This window comes from Adiantum capillus-veneris, chromosome 12 (genome assembly GCF_014529385.1).
Source record: "Adiantum capillus-veneris isolate H3 chromosome 12, ASM1452938v2, whole genome shotgun sequence".
Taxonomy (NCBI): Eukaryota; Viridiplantae; Streptophyta; class Polypodiopsida; order Polypodiales; family Pteridaceae; genus Adiantum; species Adiantum capillus-veneris.
In genome coordinates, this window is record NC_140942.1 from 81,066,792 (window position 1) to 81,094,373 (window position 27,582).

The following is a 27,582-nucleotide window of genomic DNA, read 5'->3' on the forward strand; positions in this document are numbered from 1 at the left end:
CTCGTTGGAAACCAAAATTTTCACGGCCAAAAATCAGGGGCAACTTTAGGGGCCTCGGGGGCAGAAGCCCCTGAGACTTTTTTTTTTCCCTCGCCGAAATATTATGGCCGGACAGCGGTCGGAAAGTGGCCGGAAAACAACCGTCGGTTGGCCGGTGGCCGGTAGTCAATGGCGGGTGGCCGGTGGTCGGAAGTCAATGGCCGGTGGCCGGTGGCCGAATTCAAAAGCGGACTTTTCTTCTCAAGGGCGGCCACACATGGGCGGATTGGAGGGTCCGATTTGGACTTATCTACACAAGGGCGGCTACACATGGCTGCCTCTCATGAGAGAGAGCAGCCCTTTTGGCCTATAAAAGGAGGCCATTTCTACACACATTTCATAGTGTGAAGTTGATGCAACAAGGTGAGTGTGAGGTGGTGAGAGTGAAGCAAGGCGGGAGCTCCATTAAGGGTATAATCCCTTTGTAAACTACTTCTTGTTTTGAAGTACTAAAGCCATTGAGTGACTGCTTTCCCGTGGACGTAGCCCACATTGGGTGAACTACGTATATCGTGTGTACTCTCTCTCTCTCTCTCTCTCTACTCTATAATCTCGTGTATGTAAATTTGTCTCTCTCCATTAAGTAATCTACTCAATTATCTATTTAGCTACGTCTTATTTCCTAACAACTGGTATCAGAGCAAGGTTTGCTCGTAGCTAAATTATCCCAAGGAAAGGATTCCTTGAATTGAGTGGGAGTTATGGCGGAGGAAGGGAAGCTCAAGATTGAGAAGTTCAACGGCAAAAACTACCAACATTGGAAGATGCAGATTGAAGACTATCTCTACCAAAAGGACCTCTATTTGCCACTAGGCGGTCTTGCGAAGATGCCCGCAACAATGGCAGATGAAGCATGGATTGTCCTTGATCGAAAGGCACTGGGAACAATCCGGTTAAGCTTGGCGTCAATGGTGGCCTTCAATGTTTCGGAGATGAAGACCACGGAGGACTTGATGAAGTCACTTGACGACTTCTACGAGAAACCATCGGCATCCAATAAGGTATTTCTTATGAAGCGCTTGTTTAATCTAAAGATGACAGAGAATGGTTCAGTTGCAGAACACCTAAATGACTTTAACACAAACATAAGTCAACTTTGATCGGTGAAAATCAATTTCGATGACGAAGTGCGAGCTCTCCTTATACTATCATCTCTACCGGATAGTTGGGACAGCCTTGTGATGGCTGTAAGTAATTCTATCTCTGGTACAAATACTCTTAAGTTTGATGATGTTGTGGGTGTTCTCCTAAGCGAGGAAAGACGAAGGAGAAGCACAGGAGAATCATCAAGTGCTGCATTGTCAGTAGAAACAAGAGGAAGGCCTAAGGAGAGGTTCAAAAGCCAAAAAGGTTGTGATCGCTCAAGACGGAGCAAGTCACGCACAAAGTCAGTTCTTGAATGTTGGAACTACGGCAAGAAGGTCCAAGAAGGATTGTTGGTCCAAGAAGAAGAAGAAGACTGAGTCTCAAGACAACAAGCCAACATCGGAGGCCAATGTGGCAAGTAAAGTAGAGCAAGATGCTCTAATTCTCTCATTAGACAATGTGTCTAATTCCTGGATAGTAGATTCCGGGGATTCATTCCATACGACACCACACAAGCAACATTTCCAAAACTACACCAAAGGTAATTTTGGGTATGTATACTTTGGGAGATGATGAAGCTTGTGAGATTATCGACAAAGGTACAGTTTCTGTCAAAACTGCTAACGGAAATGAATGGAAGCTTAAAGATGTTAGGCATGTTCCTTCTCTTCGCAAAATTTGATCTCTACAGGACAATTGGACGATGAAGGTCACAACATTGCATTCGGAAATAAACGGTGGAAGATCTCAAAGGGATCTTTGGTGGTTGCCAAGGGAGAAAAAGTCGGTACACTTTACTTGTGTACTGTTAGCACGCAACCTTCAGCTTGTGCAGCAACTACAGAAGTTGACAGTGCGGTGTGGCACTACCGACTTGGGCATATGAGTGCCAAAGGAATGCAAATCCTTCAAACAAAGAAGCTTCTACCAGGTTTGAAAGAAGTGGACTTAGAGTTCTGTGAAGATTGTGTTTATGGTAAACAAAAGAGGGTAAAATTTCAAAAATCAGAAAATGAAAGAAAAAATAAAAAACTTGAGTTGGTTCATTCTGATGTTTGGGGTCTTGCAAGTACACCATCACTTGGTGGCTCATTGTACTATGTAACATTCATAGACGATGCGACTAGAAAAAACATGGATTTATGTCATGAAGAATAAATCCGATGTATTTTCCATATTTCAAAGGTGGAAAGCCTTTGTGGAGAATGAAACAGGTACCAAGGTTAAATGCCTCAGATCCGACAATGGAGGCGAATATTGCAGCCAATCTTTTGAAAGCTTTTGTGCTAGCAATGGCATTCGGAGGCAAAGGACAACCCCAAGGACACCTCAACAAAATGGGATTTTGGAAAGGATGAACAGGACAATCATGGAGCGAGCATGAAGCATGCGGCTACATGCAGGCCTACCGCTTGAGCTTTGGGCGGAAGCTGTAAGTATTTCTGTGTACTTAATCAATCGGTCACCCTCAACGGCATTGGATGGGGGAGTTCCAGAAGAGGCATGGACAAGTAAACCGGTGAATTATGCATTTCTCAAAGTGTTTGGGTGTGAGGCTTTCATGCACATGGAAGCCTAAGATCAAAGCTAGATGCAAAGTCTAAAAAGTGTTTCTTCATTGGCTATGGAGAAGGTAACTTTGGGTATCGCCTATGGAATCCTGAAGATGGTAAAATCTTAAGGAGTAGGGATGTAATTTTTAACGAACAAAATATGTACAAAGATTACTTGAAAAGAAAACAAACAAAAGAAACAGGTGATGAGTACATGGAGCTTGAGGACGGTGAAGACTCAAGGACTGCAAACGGTGACAATGTGCAACAACGTCAACCAAATGAGGAGCCTCAACCTATTCCCCGAAGATCTACAAGAGCAAGTAGACCTCCAGAAAGATTTGTTCCTTCCTTCAACCATCTCTTGATCTCAGATTCTGGAGAGCCGGAATCATATGAAAAAGCTATGCAACATGAATCCAAAGAAAAATGGACGAAGAGCATGCAAGTGGAGATGGACTCACTACATCGCAACTAAACATGGGAGTTGGTTGAGTTGCCTAAAGGTAAGCGGGCACTTCAGAACAAATGGGTGTACAAGCTGAAGGAAGAAGAAGGTGGGAAGAAAAGGTACAAGTTTAGGCTTGTGGTAAAAGGGTTTTCTCAAAAGAAAGGTATTGACTTCAATGAAATATTTTCTCCTGTTGTAAAAAAGAGCTTACTTCACAGGAGTGGCGCAATGAGAGAAAGTGTTGGGAGCTCATTAGCTGCCTGACACTCTTGTTCATCTGGCGGGCCCGCTGCTTCCGCATCTTCGAGGCTCGCCCTGTACCACCAATAGAGACAGTTTGGGATCTTTGGCTAGAGCTTATCCATACTCTCAGAGGACAATTCGAGAGACTCCAAGGCAGCTCCAACCACATGTGGGAGCGTAGAGAGGCTTTCCTTTGACTCTGGCGCCCTGGGACTTTCTTCACCATGGTCCAGGGTGTGCTCAAATGGCACTACCATCCACCTGTTTGGCTTTACCCTCCTCCCATTTCCTGATTTAGCCTCATTGTACATATGCTGTTTTTTCATTAGGGGAGTCTCCCCTTATGATTGCTGTAGACCTCTCTAGTAGAGGTGCTTGTAGCCCTATGGGCAGTTTCATTAACTAATAGAAGGATCTTTTTCTCGGGGAAAAAAAACAAGGAGGCATGAGAGTTGGTAGTTCTGACAGAATGACTTTAATGTTACAAAAATATTCTTCAAGCTCATTAGACCAAACAAACTCAACTTGTTGTGTCAATTTTTGCAAAGGGGGAAGTAACTCTGAAGCTAAGTGAATGAAGCGTGACATATACTTCATCTTTTAAATGAACGAGATGAACTCGTTGAGTCTTGGGTGATGGTAACTCAATAAGAGCCTTTGCCTTTGAAGGATCCACCTCAATGCCTTTGTAAGAAACTTTATGACCATGCAAGGTTACTTCATCCTCACCTATGTGGCATTTGTCGGGATTGAGCTGAACTCCCATGTCGTAGAGCTTCTTCAAACCTTATTCTACCCTCTGTAGGTACAACAATTTTGAGCTATAAATGCAAAAATCATCAATAAACACCCTAATTGACTTTCCAAAGAATGTTTGAAACACCATATTCATGAAGCATTGAAAAGTTCCAGGAGCATTTGTTAGGCCAAATGGCATAACCCCAAGGAGTGATGAAGGTTGTTTTGATTTGATCTTCCAATGCAATCCCTATCTGAAAGTAGCTTGAGTAGCTATCACACATAGTGTACTTCTCATGACCAGCTACCTCATTTAGTATCTCATCCTAAAATGGAAGGGGAAAGTGGTCTCGCTTGTTTGCCTCATTGAGTGGCCTATAGTCAACGCATACTCTCCACTTCCTATTCTTTTTAGGAGTGACCACTACTAGAGAGACCCACTTTGAATTTTCCACTAGGTAGATAAATCTTGTAGGTAGAAGCTTTCTTATCTCCTTGAGTAGAGCCTGCTCCTTGATGACTCCTAGCCTTCGTAACTTATGTGTCTTAGGTGTGGCCTCAGGTTTTAACTTGATCTTGTGTTGAACAACATCTACTCCACGCACGGCGGTGTAGTCTTTAACAAAAAGCCTAAGAACTTCCTTAGCACACATTTGAACTCTTCTCTTTCTTCCTTTGTAAGTGTTTTTGACAACATACCTTCTAGCATCCCTTCATCTTGCACACCTTGGTTCTCTTAAGGACCTACCTTCTCCAAGCCTGGGCAAGAGGTCTCTTGGTTGCTTGGCTTAAACCTTATCCCCATGACTTCGATAGAAGACTCCTCTTTAGTAATGCTGCTGCTACTTTCTTCTTGTGAAGTGCTATCGGTCCAATCTTCCTCCGTCTCACTCTGAGATGATTCCATAGTTATCCGGAACGAGACGAAAACAGGAGGGAGGAGGGGGGCCGAAACGGGAATGGGACCGGAACGGTAGACCAAAGAAACTATATATATTATATGTATTATAGGCTCATAAGTTAGTGAAAAACTATAAGCTAAGCTTTTGAATTCGACCATCCTAATTGGAGTCATATTTAAACATGTTTTTGAGAGAGAGTTTTTGAGAGAGAGAGAGAGAGAGAGAGAGAGAGAGAGAGAGAGAGAGAGAGAGAGAGCTTTATTAACGTCTACTAGAGGCCGAACTCGACCTATGAGACAAAATCGATGTACAACTATCAATGCCCTCTGGGTGACCAGAAAAAGGACAAAATATAACATGAAATAAAATAAAATAGGACTGAACTAGTAGGATAGGAGTGATGAGTGGAGTGGGGTGGGAGATGGAGCACTACCACTAAGGGTATGTGAAATATATGCGTAGAGGTGTACAAGAATGCAATGCAAACTAGCTAGCTCCATCCAGTCCCATAATGAGGATGTAATATGTGATACATAGGTGATGGCGAAGTAAAAATCCCCTGTAGCATGATCTCCGGATGTAGATGTAAATGAGCGATCTGCTCCTGGATACGGCGCCGATGACGAGCCCGAATCTCTATAATCTCCCTCTCATGTAGTGCAGGTGTCTGGTAACCAGATGCTCTCGGTCTCCGTCTGGCTCGGAGGTCCTCAGCTTGCTGAAGGGTAACCCCCTCCTGTGTCGGCATATACACTGTAGTAGATCTCTGAAAGAAGTCAGTGAGCTGGAGCTGCCGTCTCTCCCTCCCTGTAGTAGGATCCTGTAGTAGCATCTCCCTATGACGCTGTATCTCCGTCAAGAACTGGCCAAATCGGCGCTGGTCTGTAGACTCCATGATCTGGCGTAGAGTGGGGTGCCCACTGAACAAGGAAGTGTATCTGTCTCTGATGTCACTGTATACTCTGCACCTGCATACGTAATGCTCCTAGCTCTCAACCTCCTCCTAACATAGTCTACAGATCCTCTCTGCTCTAATGACCCCTGCCGCTCTGCCTGCCTCAATCTCAAGATGGTGTGATGACTCTGAGAGTGAGAGAGAGAGAGAGAGAGAGAGAGAGAGAGAGAGAGAGAGAGAGAGAGAGAGAGAGAGAGAGAGAGAGAGAGAGAGCTTTATTAACGTCTACTAGAGGCCGAACTCGACCTATGAGACAAAATCGATGTACAACTATCAATGCCCTCTGGGTGACCAGAAAAAGGACAAAATATAACATGAAATAAAATAAAATAGGACTGAACTAGTAGGATAGGAGTGATGAGTGGAGTGGGGTGGGAGATGGAGCACTACCACTAAGGGTATGTGAAATATATGCGTAGAGGTGTACAAGAATGCAATGCAAACTAGCTAGCTCCATCCAGTCCCATAATGAGGATGTAATATGTGATACATAGGTGATGGCGAAGTAAAAATCCCCTGTAGCATGATCTCCGGATGTAGATGTAAATGAGCGATCTGCTCCTGGATACGGCGCCGATGACGAGCCCGAATCTCTATAATCTCCCTCTCATGTAGTACAGGTGTCTGGTAACCAGATGCTCTCGGTCTCCGTCTGGCTCAGAGGTCCTCAGCTTGCTGAAGGGTAACCCCCTCCTGTGTCGGCATATGCACTGTAGTAGATCTCTGAAAGAAGTCAGTGAGCTGGAGCTGCCGTCTCTCCCTCCCTGTAGTAGGATCCTGTAGTAGCATCTCCCGATGACGCTGTATCTCCGTCAAGAACTGGCCAAATCGGCGCTGGTCTGTAGACTCCATGATCTGGCGTAGAGTGGGGTGCCCACTGAACAAGGAAGTGTATCTGTCTCTGATGTCACTGTATACTCTGCACCTGCATACGTAATGCTCCTCGCTCTCAACCTCCTCCTAACATAGTCTACAGATCCTCTTTGCTCTAATGACCCCTGCCGCTCTGCCTGCCTCAATCTCAAGCTGGTGTGATGACTCTGAGAGAGAGAGAGAGAGAGAGAGAGAGAGAGAGAGAGAGAGAGAGAGAGAGAGAGGAATGGAGCTTGAGACACGAGAGGGAGAGATGGAGCTTGAGAAAGAGAGGTAGAAGCCACATTTGTTCTTTGAGAGTGTTGTGCTTTCTGCCAAAAAAGAACAGGTAGAAGCTAGAGCTCCATGTCCAAGCTTAAAGCTTTAGCAAGGAGAGTAGAGATGTTAAGAGCTTGAGGAGGAGGTGAGACGAGCCTCCAAACAGCCCCAAATCAGCCCTCCAAATAGTCCCAAACTTGTCTCCAAATAGCCCCAAATCTGCCCCCAAGAAGCCCCAAATATGTCCCCAAATGGCTAGTTAAAAAAACATTGACTTTTTTGGTTGACCGTTCTGGATTCCCGTTTTGCCCTTTCGGATGCCGTCTCTCCCCTCCCCCCCGTTTTGAGTCACCGTTTTGAAACAACGTTCTGTTCCGGTCTGAAACTCCGTTTCGGAATGTTTAGGGTCCGTTCCGCCCGTTCCCCGCTACTATGGATGATTCTTCATGGAGCTCTTGTTGGCGTTGCTCCTTCATGTCAAAGACAACCTTCTTGTAATTGTCATTTCTGCAAATCAACTTTCCACTTTCCCGATCTTGCAAAGCTCGCATTTTCATTAGCCATGGTCTTCCTAGGATAAATGGATAGCCAATTCCCTCGGTAGATATAACTAAAAATCAGTAGCCTTCTTAATGCCAAAGGCTTCCACAAAACATTTTATAAATTCCTACACACCTAGCTTTGCTATTGTTTGCCATCTTGAATTTGATTTAGGTGTTTCATGGATGTGCATGCCTAGTCTGTGCATGCCTAGTCTTTGCATGAGGCCCTCTGTCATGATGCAAATTTGTGCACCCCCATCCAATAGACCTTTCCTAACCAACCTTCCTTTGATGTAACAATCTACCACATGTGTAAAATCCTCATTCGTTTTAGCTTGTGTAATCTTCACAACAGGTACATTTTTTTTTTCTCCTAGTGCTAACCACCTTCGTTAACTCCCTCTTAACTTGTGGACACAATGCAAGAAATTGAGGCCATGAAATATCAGGACCCTACCTCATGTCTTCCAATAGGTTGTATGGAGCCCTACCATGTCCAAGAGGGAAGTCTTGGAGGTTGATACAACGTCGAGTCCTCTTGGCTTCCTTGATCTCCTTCACCTTCTTGCCTCGTCCATGGTCACTTTGTGATGTGATTCCTTCTTTGTCCATACCTTTTCCACGGGCACGCTTAATGCCATTTGCTTCCATGTCCACCTCATTTGAATTTTTCACCTCTACCACATGCATATTTGGGTACGGCAAAGGTGGAACTCCTTCCACACCTCGTGGAGGTGGTCTTGCTCCATTTGGTTTTTGTAGAAGCAATGTTTGTTGACTAGTTCCTCCACTTGCATTCATCACTGGACAATTCAAGTTAAGACTTCATGGCTCCCCACGAGGCCAAGGACAATTATACATCCCATGTCCAGATTCCCCGCTATTCCAACACTGTAATACTCGCCTGGGTCGTGGATCTCGTTCCTCAGCTTTCGTTGTTTGTCCCTTGGGACCTACAGCTTGTGCAAGGTGAATTGGGCTAAAGCATGTATTGGTGGTCCAAAAAGTGGTGCCTTAGACACTACTTTAATAGCACCTTAAGGATCCCAATTTCATGTGTCTTGTATGAACATACCAACCATGTTGCATATCACTCGAAAGCTTTTGACAAGGAGAATCCAAAATTGCAATGTCCGCCAAAATTTTGATAAGATTTGCAAGAATACTACCGTGTCCTACTTTTTGTCAAGCCAACCACCAAAAAGTGAAATAGTGGTACCACCAATACATGCTTTCACCCAATTGACAAGTTGCTCAAAGGTTCGTTCAACTTTTCAATTACCTTGACTGTTACCTTAGGCGTTTGTTTAGACGTTGATTCTTGTGTTGTCTCTTTAGGTCTAGGACCTTCCACTGGAAGCTCACCTTGAATGCACTTCAATTTCATGTACTTCAAGGCTGCCCTGGTTTCAGCGGCATCAAAGGTAGAAGGTGCACTCGCCTCACTTTTACCTTGAGTGTGGGAAATAAGCCTGCTATGAATCTCTCCTTCTTTAGAAATTCTGTATCATTCCCCGGGTTAGCAATGTTTCTTACCCATATAGCCCAAAGACGTAGAAACTCCTACTTGTAGGTGTAGTAGTCATCTAGATCTTTTTGCTTGTGGGCAACAATGTCTTGCCATAGTTTCCGAGTGTTTTGGGGTTTGAAAAAATATCGCTTGAAGTGATCCAAAACCTCCCTATAGCTCTCTTAAACTTTCCTCCTATCACTCTTTTTATGTTGCAAGCTATTTTGAAATTTGCTAGAAAAAATTCGGCATCCTCGCTAGGCTCTTCAAAAAAGAGAGGATATCCTGACATTTGGTGTTGGGCCTCCATTGAAAAAATTTCAAAGTGACAATACGTTTCTTTCTTTTCCTTTTTTAAAAATATTTACATAACAATGTTTGCTAAAGTATAATTTATTCTAAAGCAAAGTAAAAATATGTACATCAAATAATCTATGATAGTCAACAAGAGATATGATGACAAGGTTTAATTTCTTCTACTCTTTGAGCACCAAACATGAACACCAAGAAAATGGATCTTTCTACTAATTGCAACTTTTATGCTAATGTGTGGAGTGAAATGAAAGAGAAAAACCTTTATTCCTGGACCATTATCCATGGTCTATGTATGACTTAATGCTTAAAATAGGACAAAAATATATACGTACAAACTAAGGTCGTATCTAATGATAGACAAAATAAATGGATTTACTGAAGCGTTTATTTTGGTCAACCTGAGAGGGCCCAAAATTCTATGAATTACTCAATGAAGTTGTAACTTAGTGCTAATAATAATATGCACCTTTTGCCTTGCAATGGAAACAAATGGGTCATACAAGTTTTTGTCATTCATGCAATCTACTTGATTATGCTAAAAGCTAAGCATTTACGCAATATGCAACAACAATAGACACCAAGCCCTCTTCACTGGGGGCACCAAAATTGAGGTGGCCCGGGGCGGGCAACAAGAGAGGCGACCTCTAAACAACCCTCAAGGCTCCCGTACTGCTCAATTGGGGCAGGGAAAACTACAAGCAAGAGAGAACAACGGAAAACCCGCAGCCAAATAAGTGAAGGAACGCCACCTAGTTATAGAATATTATCTCATGGGCAAATAAAATATGCAAAAAGTGATATATATGAGAAAATAAATTAGGAGAATTATGAGGAAGAGTTTCCTCGTGAGTAGAGATTTATATTTTCTATGTATTGTAAAAAAAAAATATGTATATAAACTTCTACCTAGGGAAAAGGATTGAGCCTGTAAAATAATTTTGTGCATCTCACTAGAGTGGAGGAGTCACACCTATCTTAGTGGAAGCTCGAGTGAGGACATCGACTGCATGAGATGTATACATGGATGATATTAAAATATATTATGGATGGTAAAATTGCAAAGTGGCCTACTTAGGCCTAGTAAAAACGCACACCTAAATGTAGTATGTATATAACTCCCAAATAGTGGGGTAATCGAATTCACAATATAGCTAGGCCCAAGGTATGAGGAACTATTTACACACAAAAGGGTGGTTATAATATATTTTTTATTTTTATTTTTGTTTATTTGTTTGGCTCAACTAGCCCAGTGACTAGGTAGCTGAGGGTTTTCAAGGAGATATGGAAAAAGTCCCTCATTCACACACGCCTATGTACAATAAGATGAGAAGGTGAATTTTTCTAACTTGTGCCTTGAGTAAAGTATTTTGTTGCTTTGCAAAGATAACCTACCCAAGAGCATACGTTTTATTGCAAGGATGAAGGGCAATAGCTTGTTGTTCTAAAATTGGAAAGCCAAAAGACGACTATCAATAACACCGCGTGCCAACGAAAAAGCACAGATTGAACAGACTTTAATCAATTCAAAACAAGTGAGCTGAAAGGGAGAAATGAAAATGAAATGTTATATTAACATCTTCAAAAGGCCAGAGTGACCTATGAGACCAAACTGATACAAAAGTGTTACAATGTCTGAAAAGTGTTAAAGTGTGAAAATAAATGCGAAAAACTAAATACAAAGTATTAGATAAACTTCTTAGGAGCATTCTGGGTGTCTGGCTAGAATGCTTCTAATCCTTTGTTGTAGTCTCCTCCGGTGAAGTGTACTTCTGCATCTTGGTCGTGGTGGTCTCGATTTCCTAAGCTCAATCGCCCTGTCAATGAGGTTGCCTTTGGTATGAATGTGGGTACTCCTTCGTGCTCGCTGCTGGCCTCTTGCTTCTCCTTCCATTCTTGCTTCTCTCGATCCGAAGAAATCTGTGATTTGCCTCTGAGGCTGTAGTGCTCTTTGTCTTCTCATTAGATTATCCCTGTGCCGATGTAGTTCCAGTAGGTACAGGCCTAAGCACCTTTGATCTTGGTATTGCATGAATCTATCTAGAGGTCCAAAGCCTTCTTTAAATAGGCAATGGAAATGCCCATGTATCTCATAGTATATGGTGCAATGGCATATGTAGTGTAATTCTGTCTCCGGCTCCATTCCGCATAACTTGCAAATTTTGCTCTCAGGTGGGATTCCCCTAAATCTGCCAAATTCAATTTCCAGCTGGTGTGAGGATGTACGAATCTGACCAATAGCACATCTCAAACCATGAGACAGGTGGGTCTCCATGTAGCTCGGGCGAATCACAAAACCATCTTTGGATAGCTGTAGGAAGTTTTCTTTGTAGTCGGCCATCTTCGTGCCCAATGCTTGTGTAGGGTCTACCCATGTCCTCTTAGTGTCCAACTGTATAAGATCTTGGCGGATGATTTTATTAATCTCCGTTCGTGTGATTGCCAATGATGGAGCCTCAAGAGAGTATTGGAAGGGGGGTAATCTTTCCATACTGAACCCGTGTCTCTGAAACCACGAGGACAGTTGCGCATACCAGCATGATGTATCTCCTTTCATTGCTAATTGTCGAGAGGATTCGAGGGCCAATCTAGTATATTGGCAATTATTTGTATCCCATAAACCATGTATAAAGGACACTGATCTGGTAAGAGCTTCAATTTCTATATGAGGGGTAGCTAGTTCCGCTCGGGTAATCGCGTGTGGTACGGAGGCCTTGGCTCTAATCATTCGGGAAATCATAGATACCAAAGGTCTCTCCATTGACTTCCAATTATCCTGATCCACAGATGGTCCCCAAATCTGGACCCCATAAAGCATAGCCGAAGCCACCACAGTATCAAAGAGCCAAAGTTTTGTTCGTGGTTCCTGAAACTGCAGTTGTGAACACATCCTCTCCAACCCTCCCAAGGCCACAGAGGCTCAGGACAATCTAGCATCCGCTGCTTTCTTAAGAGTAAACTTCGGTCCTGTAAATACCACACCAAGGTATGTGTATGCATTTGTGTACTCTACTGTATCCTGGCCATATGCAAATGTAGGTGCCGATCTCCTAACCCACTGCGGTGTGGTGTTAAACACCATAACTTAGGTTTTACCCAAATTTACCGACAGTCCGCTGTCCTCCGCGAATTTATGTAATGCATCTAACTGCCTCTGCATTCTATCTGGTGATTCTGCTATCAATACAATATCATCTGCATACAACAACAGAGGGATCCATGACCCTGCAAGTTGAGCACCTCTGTCACCCTCTCTATCAATGTAATCTGATACCTCATCTATATACATACCAAATAAAGTAGGGGACAGTAAGCATCCCTGCTTTACTCCAATGGTGGAATGAACAATGTCGGAATCCCCTTCTGGAGTACGTACATAACCAGTTACTGACCCGTATAAGGCCATGATCCCCCAGATAATCTCTTTGGGGACCCCTAACTCTTGCATTCTGCGCATCAATCTGGCCCTTGGTACTGTATCAAAAGCTTTCCGAAAATCCACAAAGCAACAATACATCCTTCTCCCGCTTGCTCTTCCTTCACGGGAGACACAGAGTGGCGTAGTTCCACTCCCAGAGTGCACTGGCCCCAAACTGTGGCACCCCTTTTGGCATTTCTTTATATTGCTTCAATGAGATACAACACTTGTCTTTGCTCTGCATATCTTGTAGGTAGAATGCTAGAGAGAGAGCCCACAGTTTATATTTAAAGGCCCTAGGCGCATCCAAAAGCAGTTACATGAGAAGTAACATGTTCTTAAAAGCATCTGGAAAAGCTATTGTCCAGAGCGCTGTCCGTATAGCGTTGCCATGTCACCATCTGTGACAAGTTAGTGATGTGGCAGCATTATGGACCCTCGGAATTCATGCTGGCTCCCTTACGCAATTTCCACAATTCGCGCCGACTTGACATGTGGCATTGCCATACAGAATTCTACATTTGGTGCTGCTGGCTAATGACGTGGTACATCTGTACAGATTTTCGCAAATCCCGCTAGGAGCTTTTGACAGTTTCTAGTATTAGCTTTTGAGTGCAGATGCTTTTGAAAGTTGAATGCTTTTAGGATTAAGTGCTTTTAAATCAAGTGCTTCCCTTGTAAGTTTGTAAGTGTCTAGAGGGCCACTTCTTAGAGAGCATCTGGGCGCAGTCTCGAAGAGAGTTGGACCCTCTAGAGCTGTAACTTGGTGAATCAATAATAAAGAAATACCGAAAGGGACACCAGTCTTTGTGGCCAACAAGTCTGGGCTGGCAATTCCGTCGAGTCCTGTCGTCTCTCTCTCTCTCTCTCTCTCTCTCTCTCTCTCTCTCTCTCTCTCTTTCTCTTACTGTTTTAAAGTTGTTTTGATGTACTAAAAATGTTACCAAGTGTGTAGATTGCGGTTATCTCTGTGTTTCCGTCCGATCACTCATTGGAAAGGATTACAGTGGTATGGGAGCTTAGTTTGCTTCCTTGCCCTCTACAAATCAAAGCACAATCCTAACAGGATGGATGGAGGACATGGAGATTCTATAGAAAACTTCTTCACTTTTCCTTTTTTAGGAGAGTAATTGATCCTACACGAACCTACGGATGGAAGCTGTGGACTGGGATGAATAAGAAAGGAGAAGAGAACGAGGAGAAGAAGAGAGAAGGGTTCGCTTTTGCCCTAAAAAGCACAAAAATATGCCTTTTGATGTTTTTCTTTGTTGCAGAGACCTCTAAATTTTTCTTCAATGCTTCAGAATTTTGATATGCAACAGAAGACAAAGTTGATCCTCTCGACAAGCTCTATGCATTGACGCAAACGGAGTTTTATCTGGCCACTTTGGAAAATTAGGGTTTTCAGCAAAAAAATAGGGTTTCCGTAGAAAATTTCAGCACATGTGAAATGGAAGATCTTGTTATTTGTGTGCACATAGCAAGTAATAGGAGCAAGAAACATGCATATGAAAGCATTTGGAAGCATGGAGTTGAACATTCACTCTTTGCAACTGTAAGGTGGAGCGGAAATGAATGTTGAACTTTGCTGATGAGTGCTCCGAAGTGTGCTCAAGGTTCCTTTTTACTTACGGAAGTGAGAGCCTTCCGTTCTTTAATGAGAGAGTGCAATGGACACAAACAAAGTGAATGGACACTGTGCGTGAAGGTGAATGAGACTGAGAGATAGAGAAGAGAATACGACACCGGAGATGTTGTAAAACCCTCCTTCGAAGGCCCCACTCTCTATGGCGAGAGCGGTCTATTTATGATTACACAAATCCCTATAATGCTTTGGACTTGCCGACGATGTCGAGGACGATAAGGACGACGACGAGACGGGATGAAATCTGAAACTGCTAATGGCTGAAATCTGCAAATCTTTATCTGCTGAATTCTGACTCTATGTTGGTGATGAAGTCGATGACGATGATGCGACGACGATGCGCTGAAAACGCAGATGCTGAAATCTGCATTTTCCGGGCTGAATCTGCAAACTTCGCGGGATCTGGTCGTGCGGCGAGGATCTGCTGCTTGCGGGAAGGTGATATTTGCGAGGTTTGGGGTTTCTACTGCGGAGTCTGACTGTTGACATTGAAAACGCTGGTGCTACTGCTGCTTCTGTCGCGAAGATCTACAAAAACGCTAGGTCTCTGGCTAATCCAAAAACGCTAGGCTGATTTGGGGTTCTGCAGTGGAAATCTGCTAACGCTAGGGCTGATTTGCTGTTGTGGGGGAATTTGCTAACGCTAGGGCTGATCTACTATCTAGTGTCACCGTGAATCTGCAAGTGCAAAAATGCTGGCTGATCTGATGCAAAAACGCTAGGCCTTTTGCAATGCTGAAAACGCTAGAGTTGTCGCGGGGTCGGTCTTGCTGAGAAGTTGCCTGTTGAGCAAGGTGCTCCTGCTGCCTCTTCTGCCAGAAAGTGCTTACTTTGGTTTGCTTATATATTATCTTAGCAAAATTGCCCTACCTAGTTCCCAACAAAAGTCAATTAATAAATAAGTGAAAAATGTCAAAAAATAGGGAAAATAGGTTTAATGCACTGGAAAAATGCTCTTGATGGGATCTGATGGGAATCTGATGGTCATGCTATTTAAATTAGATGCAACTAGAGGATATGCATCTAATTTAAGTGTCTGGACATGCACGGTCTACGAACAGACTCACAAAAGTGTTAGATCACTTCCTATTCTAGACTGACTTGACTGAACTGAACCCTGATCATGCTGTAGCTTGTCCATGGACACGTAGGGTTGGATGTGTCACGTGACATCCCCTCCTTTTCAAAGTGAGGTACTGGTACCGAACTGTATGGCGTCGAGGGAGATCTCCAATAACATCTGGACTCCTCGAAAGGACTCTTCGCCGGCCCACTCGGATGCGTGGGCCATGCGATACTTGAACTTCATAAAGGTCTGCAATGCTTGCTTCTATGGGCCGCGTCTAAAGCGATAGTCTTCTGTGGCTCCTTCAATGCTTCAACTTCGTCTAGAGTCATGCTTCTTCCTTCTTCAAGAATCTCCATGGCTGAAAATTCCTGAAACCACTTCCAACACAAAACCATGAACATACCTATTCCATGTAAAGTGATTGGAAAAAATCTCGTCTTCTCAAAAGACTGTGCATGCAATGTAGATGAACAAATAGACGGAGTGCCAACCCGTTCATCCAAGACATGCAAACAATGAGATCGAATCTTTTCTTTCTGATCTAAATCAATCAACTGTGGCAATTCACAACAGAAATGCCCATGCTTGGTGCTCATACTTTCATGTGCTCTTTCTACAACTGTGTCATACCAAGGAAGAGACATGGAATGTGACTTCCTTGAATGCATACTTTTCAGTTTTTCATGAATAATCCGCATACATCCGTACTCATTCATGAGTGAAACATGCTCAACGTACAATATTTCATGCCTATGAAAAGGGATCACATAAAGACGCTGATCAAAATATAGGAAACGATCACGAATGAAACACTCGTACAATGCATGCTGACTAATCATGCGAACACATAATACTTCCTATGAGGGTTCTTTGGACCTAGGCTCGAGAGCCAAGATCGATTCTTCGTGGTTGATCAAACCTTCCTGTGGGAGTTCTGTGGGCCTCGACTTGAGAGCCAAGATCGGTTCTTCGTGATTGATTGAATGTGCAATGAGGTTAGCTGCACTAGAAAAAGTATCAACTAACACATCATCCTTGTGAACAATCATATCATCTTCATGCAAATCATCATGCTCGTGAGAAATCACATCTTGATCATGCAAATCATCATGCTTGTCATTGTCATGCAATTCTTCATGCTTATCATTATCATGCAAATCATGTGTGTCTTGCTTTGGAGAAGCAGAGACTGAGAGAGTCTCCTTTTCTTGATTCTGTGCAAAGTGCGTCTGCACTTGAGAAAAGAGTCGCAACAACTCTTGCATGTGTCGCGCTTGTTCATGCTCACGCTCTATGGCTGCCTTTCTTTCTGCTTTTCTTTCTTTGCATTCACGATCAAATTCTGCCATTCTTTCTGCTTGTCTTGCTTCGTGTTCTAACTTCCTTTCCATAAACATATGGTCCAAAGCCTCTATAGGAGTTAGTGCAATCCTTGACGTAGATGGGGAAGGGGGAGGGTCGGAAAAACCTCTTGGTGGGGAAAATTCTTCTTCGCCTCTCTCATGCTCATCACATCCAAGTGAAGTATCCATTCCGCCTTGAGTGATGACCATCCACTGAAGTCGTGGGTTCTTGTGGTCTTGGGTTCTTAAGTTCACAAGGAACTTGGGTTCTTGGGGGTCTTGAGTTCTTGAGGTTCTTCTTTCGCTTGCAATCTGTGTTAGAGAAGGATCTTCTCTTCACCCGAGTTCTTCTCTTTTCTGCGGGCGCACCCCTTGGCGGCCTTGCGCTCACACCAAGGTTGCTTTTTCCCACCTCATGTCGATTGGCCGGCCGCTAAGTGCACGGTCCGCTCTCAATGAGTGAAAAGAGGCACAAGGGGAGGCTGGACAAGCCCTTCTTTCTTGGGTTTCCCGTCACTCTTCAAAAACACGATTAGGAATCGACACGCCCAAGAGGAATTGGGTTACGTGTGACCGCAACAAGCAAAAAAAATTTCCTTGAGTGATACAGAACATTGCCAAAGCTCTGATACCGATGTAAGGTGCAGCGGAATGAATGTTGAATTTTGCTCAAGATGAGTGCTCCGAACTGTGCTCAAGGTTCCTTTTTACTTACGGAAGGGAGAGCCTTCCGTCCTTTAATGAGAGAGTGCAATGGACACAAACAAACTGAATGGACACTGTGCATGAAGGTGCATGAGACTGAGAGATAGAGAAGAGAATACGACACCGGAGATGTTGTAAAACCCTCCTCCGAAGGCCCCACTCTCTATGGTGAGAGCGGTTTACTTATGATTGCGCAAATCTCTACAATGCTTTGGACTTGCTGACTATGTCGAGGACGATGAGGACGACGACGAGACGGGATGAAATCTGAAACTGCTAATGGCTGAAATCTGCAAATCTTTATCTGCTGAATTCTGACTCTATGTTGATGACGATGTCGATGATGACGATGCGACGACGACGCGCTGAAAACGCAGATGCTGAAATCTGCGTTTTCCGGGCTGAATCTGCAAACTTCGCGGGATCTGACCGTGCGACAAGGATCTACTGCTTGCGGGAAGGTGATATCTGCGAGGTTTGGGGGTTCTACTGTGGAGTCTGACTGCTGAAACTGAAAACGTTGGTGCTACTGCTGCTTCTGTCGCGAAGATCTGCAAAAACGCTAGGTCTCTGGCTAATCCAAAAACGCTAGGCTGATTTGGGGTTCTGCGGTTGAAATCTACTAACGCTAGGGCTGATTTGCTGTTATGGGGGAATTTGCTAACGCTAGGGCTGATCTGCTATCTAGTGTCGCCGTGAATCTACAAGTGCAAAGACGTTGGCTGATTTGATGCAAAAACGCTAGGCCTTCTGCAATGCTGAAAACGCTAGAGTTGTCCCGGGGTCGGTCTTGCTGAGAAGTTGCCTGTTGAGCAAGGTGCTCCTGCTGCCTCTTCTGCCAAAAAGTGCTAACTTTGGTTTGCTTAGATATTATCTTAGCAAAATTGCCCTACCTAGTTCCCAACAAAAGTCACTTAATAAATAAGTGAAAAATGTCAAAAAATAGGGAAAATAGGTTTAATGCATTGGAAAAATGCTCTTGATGGGATCTGATGGGAATCCGATGGTCATGCTGTGTGCAACCAGAGGATATGCATCTAATCTATGCATCTGGACATTCACGGTCTGCGAACAGACTCACAAAAGTGTCAGATCACTTCCTATTCTAGACTAACTTGACTGAACTGAACCCTGATCTTGCTGTAGCTTGTCCACGGACACATAGGGTTGGATGTGTCACGTGACAGCAACGAGGTGAACCTTTTGCTTGGAATTTTACCTGTTTTACAGGTGAAATCGAGGATGACACAGGCCATGTGTCCACTTAGCCTCTTTTGAGTTAATTTCCTAGTACCCACCAACTTATGCTCACTGGCCACACAATGTCCGGCCATTTGTGACTTCAAAAAGAGGGTCCCAAAAGTTAAATAAAAAAATCATCGAAAAGAAACCAACAACGAAGGTTAGCAGTTGCCACGTCCTCATGAGAGTAATTAGCAGTTGCCACGTTCTCTCGGAACAAAATTCATCTTGAATTGAAAAGTTATCGACTTCATTCTTGAGCTATTGTCGCTCCCAATTGCTTTCGTATGCAAATTCCTCGGGCTCCAGATGTATTTTCCAGAAGCATCAGCAAGAGGGGACGCCCAAATTGAGAGAGGGTCCCAAAAATTTCTTCCTCATTGTGACTTACAGTGAGTGTGTGAGTAGTTGGTGTAGGTGTTGAAGCTTTAATGGAAAGCTTGCCTTCTCCCTTGCACTATGTAGCGCAATGATTCTGCTCTCGCACACCTCTCTCCCCTTTTGAATACAAAATCCTGATGCCCCACTAGAGGGATACTCATCTGTATGTACAATTATGTGGGTTTATGCGTGTATGCCGATGCAAGAGCCTCTTGTCCAGGTATTGGAGTAGCGAATTGCTAATCCCACGCAGGTACAGGTGAATTCGAAGAGATTTCTAAACCTTGTCCGATTCAAAGGGCAAGTAGCCCAACAGGTGTTGGGAGTATGAGGGCTCGCTATGGATGCGTTCGGCTCGAGAAACGGAGGCCAAAACAAGAAATTATAGCCTGCTATAGTATTTTGCAGGTTTAGGGTTTTGACCCTAATGGATCCCTAATACCCGTAGGAGATTTGGGGAAGCGAGGGGATCGTGAAGCAGGTCATCTGGTGTATTTTCGGGGCAGAAAACAGAGAATTCAGCGTGCTGCAAATTCTCACTAGGTTTTGTGAAGTGTCCATATGTGCCGGGAAAGTCACTTAGTGCGTTGGGATTTCATCTGTGAAGCTTCCTAGTACAGTTATGCTGCGAAATTGGGCCAGAATATGTCTTTTTCAGCCCGGATTATGCAGGACAGCTCGTAGGAAATCGCAGGTTTTGTTCCCTTTTAAAGAAATACCGAAAGGGACGCCAGTCTTTGGGACCAACAGGTTGTCCACATATGCTTGGAGGGCTCTAGCTTCCAAGCTGTGTGTGTCCGAAGTGTTAATTCCAGTTACAGGTTTTATTTGCAAAGTTTCTCTATGTCCTAAAGTGTAATGTAAAGTTTTGGGTGAAAGCCAAAGTCTACCGCCCTATGGGCCGATTTCAAATTTTGTTTTGAAATTTGAATGAATTGTGATGATAAATGATGGAATGAGATTCTAGTGCATCAAGATTCCCATATGAATGAGATGATTGGATACTGTGGTGAGCGCATCAAAAGTTCCGGAGGGATGAGATGGCTACACAGGGATCTAGGTGCATTAAGACTTTTGGACGGATGAGATGACACAGTGTTCAACGTGACTAAGTGTGTGATTTGTGAATTGCATTAGAGAATGTATGTTCTTGTGGATGATAGTACATGAGTACATAGAGTCAGTGTCTACTGAAGAAAGTATCCGTTCTTTACTGTTTTGTAGGTGTAATTGAGGACGATTACTCTTCTTTAAGAGACGGGTATATGACAAGTCAATGATGTGGTAGCATTATGGACCCCTCCAATTCATGCTGGCTGCCGTATGGAATTTTCGCAATTCGTACTGACTTGACATGTGGCACTACTATACGAAATTCCGCGTTTGGCGCTGCTGGCTGATGGTGTGGCATAGTTGTATGGAATTCCGCAAATTGCGTTTGTAGCTTTTGGCAGTTTCTAGTGTTTCTGTTTTGTAGGTGTAATTGAGGACGATTACTGTTCTTTAAGAGATGGATATATGACAAGTCAGTGATGTGGTAGCATTACGGACCCCCGCAATTCACGCTGGCTGCCTTACGGAATGTTCGCAATTCGCACTGACTTGACACGTGGCACTACCGTACGAAATTCCGCGTTTGGTTGATGATGTGGCATAGTTGTATGGATTTTCACAAATTGGGCTGGCAGCTTTTGGCAGTTTTTAGCGTTAGCTTTCGAGTGCAGATGCTTTTGGAAGTCGAATGCTTTTAGGATTAAGTGCTTTCAAATCAAGTGCTTTTAAATCAAGTGCTTTTGGGGCTCTACTTTTGAGCATCCTTTGTAAGTCTATAAGTGCCTTGAGGGCCACTTCTCAGAGAGCATCTGGACGTAGATTCTCGGAGAGAGTTGTATCCTTTGGAGTTGTACCTTGGAAAATCAATTATAAAGAAATACCGAAAGGGGCGCCAGTCTTTGGGGCCAACACGTCTGGGCTCGGAATTCCGCTGATTCGTGTCGTATCTCTCTCTTTCTCTTACTCTTCGAAAGTTGTTTTGAAGTACTAATAGTGTTGCCAAGTGTGTAGATTGCGGTTATATCTGTGTTTCCGTCAAATCACTCGCCGGAAGGGATTACAACATCAGCCAGCGCAATTCGCGGAGCGATTGTACAACTACCATGTCATCAATTCTCCACACAATTTTGAGTGTGTTCTTTATTTTATGGCTTTAGGCCCCATCGGACGGGGGTTAATCTTAACCCCTTCTTAGTTTTAGGTCCCTTGGCAAGACTTTATAAGTTGGGGAGGACTTCTTCTTCTGTTTCTACTCCTCTTGCTAGGGTTTAGGTCCCTCAGCTGGGATTTGCAATTTGTCTAGGGTTAGACTTAGGGAGTCCTAACCATCTAGGTCTTCAGTGGCCTGACACATCAGCAATTTGTGACATTATTCCTCCACAGCCTCTACATCATCTTCTTTGACACTTCAGCAGTTTGTGACATTATTCCTCCAGAGCCCTAAATCATCTTCTTTGACACTTCGTCCAGGGCTCCTATGCCCTTGGGCTAAGAATCCCCGTTGCCACCTATTTTACCGCATCCCTCTACACCCCCTCGTTACCCATCTTTCTATTTATAACCAACTTGTGTATCTCAACCTGGATCCAGATGCTTTATGTGCTCAGCTTATTAGTTAGAAAAGATAGTACAAATATTCTGTATTCTCTGAAGAATTTGTACATCATGCTGTTGAATGTTACAAGAGCACTTATTAATCACCAAAAATTAAAGCAATCCAAAAGTGGTTTTGAAAGCAATTTTGTCGTCATTGCCAAGTGCTATTCAATAAGATATATCCTCTTTTGGGATCAATCCTACTAAAGCAAGAGAGCCTTGCAACATGTCCAAAATGGCATCAATCTGGGGCGTTAGTAAAAGATTATGATAACTATCTTGTTCAAAGCACTATAATGAACACACATTCCATCTTTCTTCTAGACCAAAAGGACAAAATGATGAAGAACTCAGTCTAACCAATCCTTTTGCCGTTTAAGTCCTTGACTTGACTCATAATCTCTTCATGTTGTATTGCTCACACGAAAAGGGGATTTGTTTGGAGGTGGACTTCCAAGAACAAGGTCATTAGTCTGATCTTTAAGCCTTTTTGGACTTTCAAAGAAATAGTCTGAACAGGTCTTCAGCCTGCCTCAGATTGACAAAAATCAATTTATTACTTTGGAAACTATCAAAGCAAAATCAGAAAGATACAGAGGGAACGAATTCGCCTTTTGAGTTTTATGTTCAAAACATGGTCCTTGTCTTTGTATTGAAATGAAGTTTCGTAGCTTGATTGCAAATCGTAATGTGGTTCTTTTAATGCCATGGCATTACGAATAAGACATCACACTCCTCAAAAGGCATGATGTGAATATCTCATCCATTCCAAGGAATTTGGAACCTTGAAATGGCCGACAATGCTTCCTCATCTGCTTCTGGTATCTCTTGCAAGCCCCGTCACACCATAGATAAGCTTAATGGTACAAACTACCAGCCAAGAAAGCTGCGAATAACGCTCTATCTCAAACAACTTCGTCTTTGGGATATTATCTCAAGCTCGGTCCCTGATCCTGAGTGAAGCCATTTGGCAATATCTTGAGCGTGTCTATAAGCATACTGACCTTATTTACCAAGTCTCTCTGATCAAGAGACTCATAAATACCAACATGCAAGAAAATGAAGCCACTACCAAGTTTCTTGATACATGATAGGCTCTTCTTGATCTATGGATTGAAGAGCCTTGAAAGTAGTTGCAATCAATGCTTCTACTCGCCACCCTCTTTGTAGAGAGCTTTTATTACCACCCAAGCCACTCAGTGTGGAGAACTTGCAGCTCAAAGGCTTGGTGACAAAGATCCAGCAAGTGGAGACTCTACATGAGCAAAGATCTGGTAGGGCTCAAGTTCACTTATTCAGGTGATACCTATTATGCTCCTCTCCAGTTAAATGCTACTACTAAAAGTGTTTTATCATCATTAGATGCATGGATCCTTGACACAAGTGCTACCCACCACGTGACTCATCACTATGAGTGGACTATATGTGAAATCAGCACGCCATCAGCACCATGACAGCCAAGAATGCTTACCAGCTGGCCACACCCAAACAAAGAAAGTCCTCTTCTAGTTGCCCTCCCTCTTGCAGCTAGAGTCCCTCAGCACACTACGCCGGTTGAAAAGATGGAGGGAAGAAGGGAGCTTGAGCTCGTGCAAGCAACCATACATGTGAATACATGGGCGCGCGCACACACACACACATTTTTAGTGAAACTATTGATGGGAAACCCCAAAACGAGGAAAATAAGGTATGAAACTTGCTATAAGCAATCAAAGTAAACTTCATAATCCTGAAGGGAGAGGTCATCCAAGTCAAAGATGGAACAAAGTAATTGACAGAGAGAATACTTCATATGTCTGGCTGCATTTATGTACTAAATGAAAATAAATCTCACTAGGCATTTGAATTTCTTCTCCTTCAACCTTGGGAACTTCTATCTCTGGTTTTTTTTTTTTGAAGGACAAGGCACTTGGTCACGGATGGACCCATGTTCATTTTCTGCTTACGATTTATCTTCTAATTGGTCATCTGTTTGCAAAACTCACAAAGATTCCTTTTTTAGGAGGAAAATGGACGATCAATCTCGTGTTAAATCGGAAGCAAGGCTTAAGATCCTTCTGTCACATTTGAACACTGGAAATACTAGCTTTTCTGGTCTTTCCTTTGGAGTGCCTTGCCGGCAAGCCTCTGCACCACAACAAGAACGTAATGACTATGTTATCATTCCCAGAAATCCTATGTTTACTCCTCGCATCACCTCAAGAGAGCAGGTAAATATAGATTTTCAGCCAATCTGAGGTTGATTTTAATCTTATTTTTCCTTGATGGGACGAACGACGACCCATTTATGATTGAGTTCTGATATGCAAGATGTCTTTTCTGATGTGAAGTGAGCCTCATTTCTATGTATTTCTGCTCATGTGAAGTATTCAAGAATGTACATGGACTCAATCCAAGATCCCAGTACATTTTGGGGTAGATTAGCACAAGACTTCTATTGGAGGAAAGGTTGGAATACAAGTCAACCACTTTGCAAGTATAATTTTGATGTGCAAAGGGGTCCCATATTTGTGGAGGTAAGTTTTTTCTTTTGGTTCCAAAGGGGTCCTAGCAAATATTAGGATGCTTTTTCAGTAGTTTCTATTTTGATCTGATTGTATCAATAACTTGGGACTTGATTCTTTTCTGCTGCATGTAAGTACACATATGCTCCATAGTGCATTATTTTTTATTTCTGTAACAGTGGTTTCGAGGAGGATATACAAACATATGCTATAATGCACTCGATCGACATGTTCTTGCTGGGAAAGGTGAGCAACCAGCTTTGCTCTGGGAAGGAAATGATGCGGGCCAGGATATGCGCTTAACATACCAGGACTTGCTCAGTTATACTTGTCAGGTGGGTTCACGCCAATGCCACAGCTCTTGTCATAAATGAATTTCTGTGAAGTACCAATATGGATGCTTAAAAAATTCATTCTCTTTCCTAAGTGGCTATTGCTATGCAGTACAGCAGTTTCTAATATGCGTTCTAGTAGAGGAGTAGTGCATGAAGCTCGTCAAGATAACTTTTTTTGAAAAGAATTCTTAGCTGTACTAAAGAAACATCATTTCCACCTTCTGTCTTTGTCTTACTGAGTTGTTCCATAAGTACAAGAAAGATATCTTAATGCATAGCATTTCTGCTTGTAGTGAGGAAAAACAGTTATTTTTCTTGCTTGGTTGTAATATGAATTTCTGTTTTTGTCAGATATCCAATTTCCTTCTGGCCAGAAATGTGGCAAAAGGTGACAGAGTATGCATTTATATGCCAATGATACCGGAATTGCCTTGCGCTATGCTTGCATGTGCCAGGATTGGAGCCATACACTCAGTATGTTTCACGTCCATGAGTCATATCTCTCTCTCTCTCTCTCTCTCTCTCTCTCTCTCTCTCTCTCTCTCTGCGTATGTAACAGTTTGAACTTTGGTCTCATAGGTCGTTTTGGCCTTTTGAAGACGTTAATATAACATTTCATTTCATTTCATTCCCCCCCTTCCCGGATTATTGTGATGGGTATATATTACTGTGTAATAATGTACAAGAGCCACATAAATACTATCGGTTTTACAATAAATATGAAAGCGAAGAGACTGCAACATGCCAATCGAGCTGGTACTGGAGCAGCCTGCAATGATTCAAGATATGGAAGTGACTGCCAAGATATCATCCCTCCAAAACTTGTTTCATCTCACAGAAGTGACCCCCTTTGTGGTTGCAACACTAAAGAAACATTCCAAAACAGAATGCTTCTCAACGGAAAAAATAATATGTACATAAGCACCACTGGCACCATGGAAAAAAAAGCATTTCTATTATTCTAATTTGCAAGTACCCCCAGTATTGATAGCTAAGTCTGTGGCAGAGCTCGCTGCTGCTCGTGCCCCCCCTGCGCACGCACTTGCAAACCCCCCTCGCCATCGCTCACACCTCTCCCCTCCTCCCTCGCCTGCGCGCTGCCCTGCCCGCCGCTGTCCAGCCCGCTGCCCCAACTCCATCAGCCCACCCCCCCACCCCCTGCTTGCCATCATCCCCCCCTCCCACCCTTGCCTGTGAACTGTCTTCAGCGCACCAGCACTCGCGCCTTCGCCTCTACCGTTCGCCTTCGCCTCCTCTTCTATCAGCAGCAGGAGACACAGAATGGCGGCTTTTGCTCCACCTCAGAGGGACTCTACAGAAGCCCCCTCGCCCGACACCACGGAGCCGACCCTTCGACTTGCTCTTTCGCGAGAAGAGCAAGTGAGCTTGATGGCCGAAGTGGAACGCTTGCAAGCCACTTCAATCATCTGCAAGATCATTGGCACTCGGCCCGGCCGGGGCGAGGTTCGGGATCTACTTCAGGCCCGCCTCCTCTCCAATGTGGGCAAGATCACCGTTGTCCAGTTCCTCGGGAGAGGGTACTACCAGATAGAGTTCGAGTCCCCAGAGATGATGGGTAAGGTGATTTCGATGAGCCCACTCGGCATCCGAGCAGCTCAAGCTTACTCCAGACGATGGCATCATGGTTTTGACCCTACTACAGATGTGCTTGAGGAGGAGGCAGACTTGCCTATTTTGGTATGCTTCCCAGGCCTGAGGCGAGAGTACCTCCCTCTTCTCCCCAGGATTGGTTCCATGTTTGGGACAGTTCTGGAGTCTCCGCGCACTACAGCTTCAGTTGTGGCCAAGGTCACAGGTTTACCTATTGTGCGGGTTCTTGTTCGAGACACGCTCTCCCTTCCGAAGGTGATGCTGCTGCCTTGGGTGAGTGGGGGTTGGATTAGACAGAGTGGAGTATTTTGGTCTCCCGAATCAGTGTTTCATTTGCAGACAGATGGGCCATTCAACAAAGGCTTTTTCTCGCAAGAGATCTCGACCCACAGCGCATGGGCAGCCTCCCAAGGCTGCGCATGCCCAGCAGCCAGATGCACAGACGCACAAGCTGGTACCTCGACAGAGACCAGTGATCAGACAGCTAACGGTTGGCATCAGGTGCTTGGCCGACACCGACAGGGACGGGCTCGCCCCACTGCTCCGACAGGGAATTGCTATGACCCCCTTCAACAGGACCCGCCTCAAGAGGCCCCATCCACTTCAGATCCTCCGCCTCCACCTCCTCCTCCTCCTTCCTCAGACGCCATTGTTCCGCCTCCCTCCACCTCCTCCTCCTCCTCCACATTCACCCCCGCCTCTCCTCTTTCCCCGGTGGGGCCCACAGCCTCATCTCCCGACCCCTCCCTCACTCCTCCTCAGACGCAAGCCTCAGCTGGGGCTGTCCCTCCCAAGCCACTCGGCTCGTAGCGAAAGCACTATCAAGAGACCGCCTCTCGGCAGACACGTGAGACTTCTCCTTTTGTAGCAGTCCCTAGAGGTTTGACTAGCTTTGACATTCGCAGACGCTGGGACTTCTTCGACTATAGCTTCACACAATTGCTAGGTGACTCTTCTCCTGACCTGGAGGAGGGTTGCTTTCGAGTCCACATCCTCTTTCTTGTAGGTCGAGGCATTGAGGCTTTGGATACAGCGGTGGGTACAGACACTTTGGCCTCTAGCCAAGTTCAGCGTGATGCCACCAGATGCAGCGGGTTGCAGGCACTTTGTGGTGCATTTGTTTGCTGACACTCAGAACCCTCCTTGCTATGTATTTTTACATAAGGATCCTTGGACAAAGGATATAGCGCTACGTGCTGCACCCTCGGCTTGGGCCTG

The 27,582-nt window shown here is 44.1% G+C and overlaps 1 protein-coding gene across 1 annotated transcript in view; it reads left to right on the forward strand.

Annotated features, from left to right (window-relative positions):
- The window catches only part of LOC147446023 (acetyl-coenzyme A synthetase, chloroplastic/glyoxysomal-like), a 153,000-nt gene that overhangs the window by 8,531 nt on the left and 116,887 nt on the right, over positions 1 to 27,582 (forward strand). Inside the window, exons 2-5 of the mRNA XM_086525347.1 lie at positions 23,917 to 24,124; positions 24,281 to 24,430; positions 24,598 to 24,753; positions 25,105 to 25,227. Coding sequence (XP_086381473.1) covers positions 23,924 to 24,124; positions 24,281 to 24,430; positions 24,598 to 24,753; positions 25,105 to 25,227 — 630 coding nt within the window. The 5' untranslated portion in view covers positions 23,917 to 23,923. The remainder of the gene's footprint in view (positions 1 to 23,916; positions 24,125 to 24,280; positions 24,431 to 24,597; positions 24,754 to 25,104; positions 25,228 to 27,582) is intronic.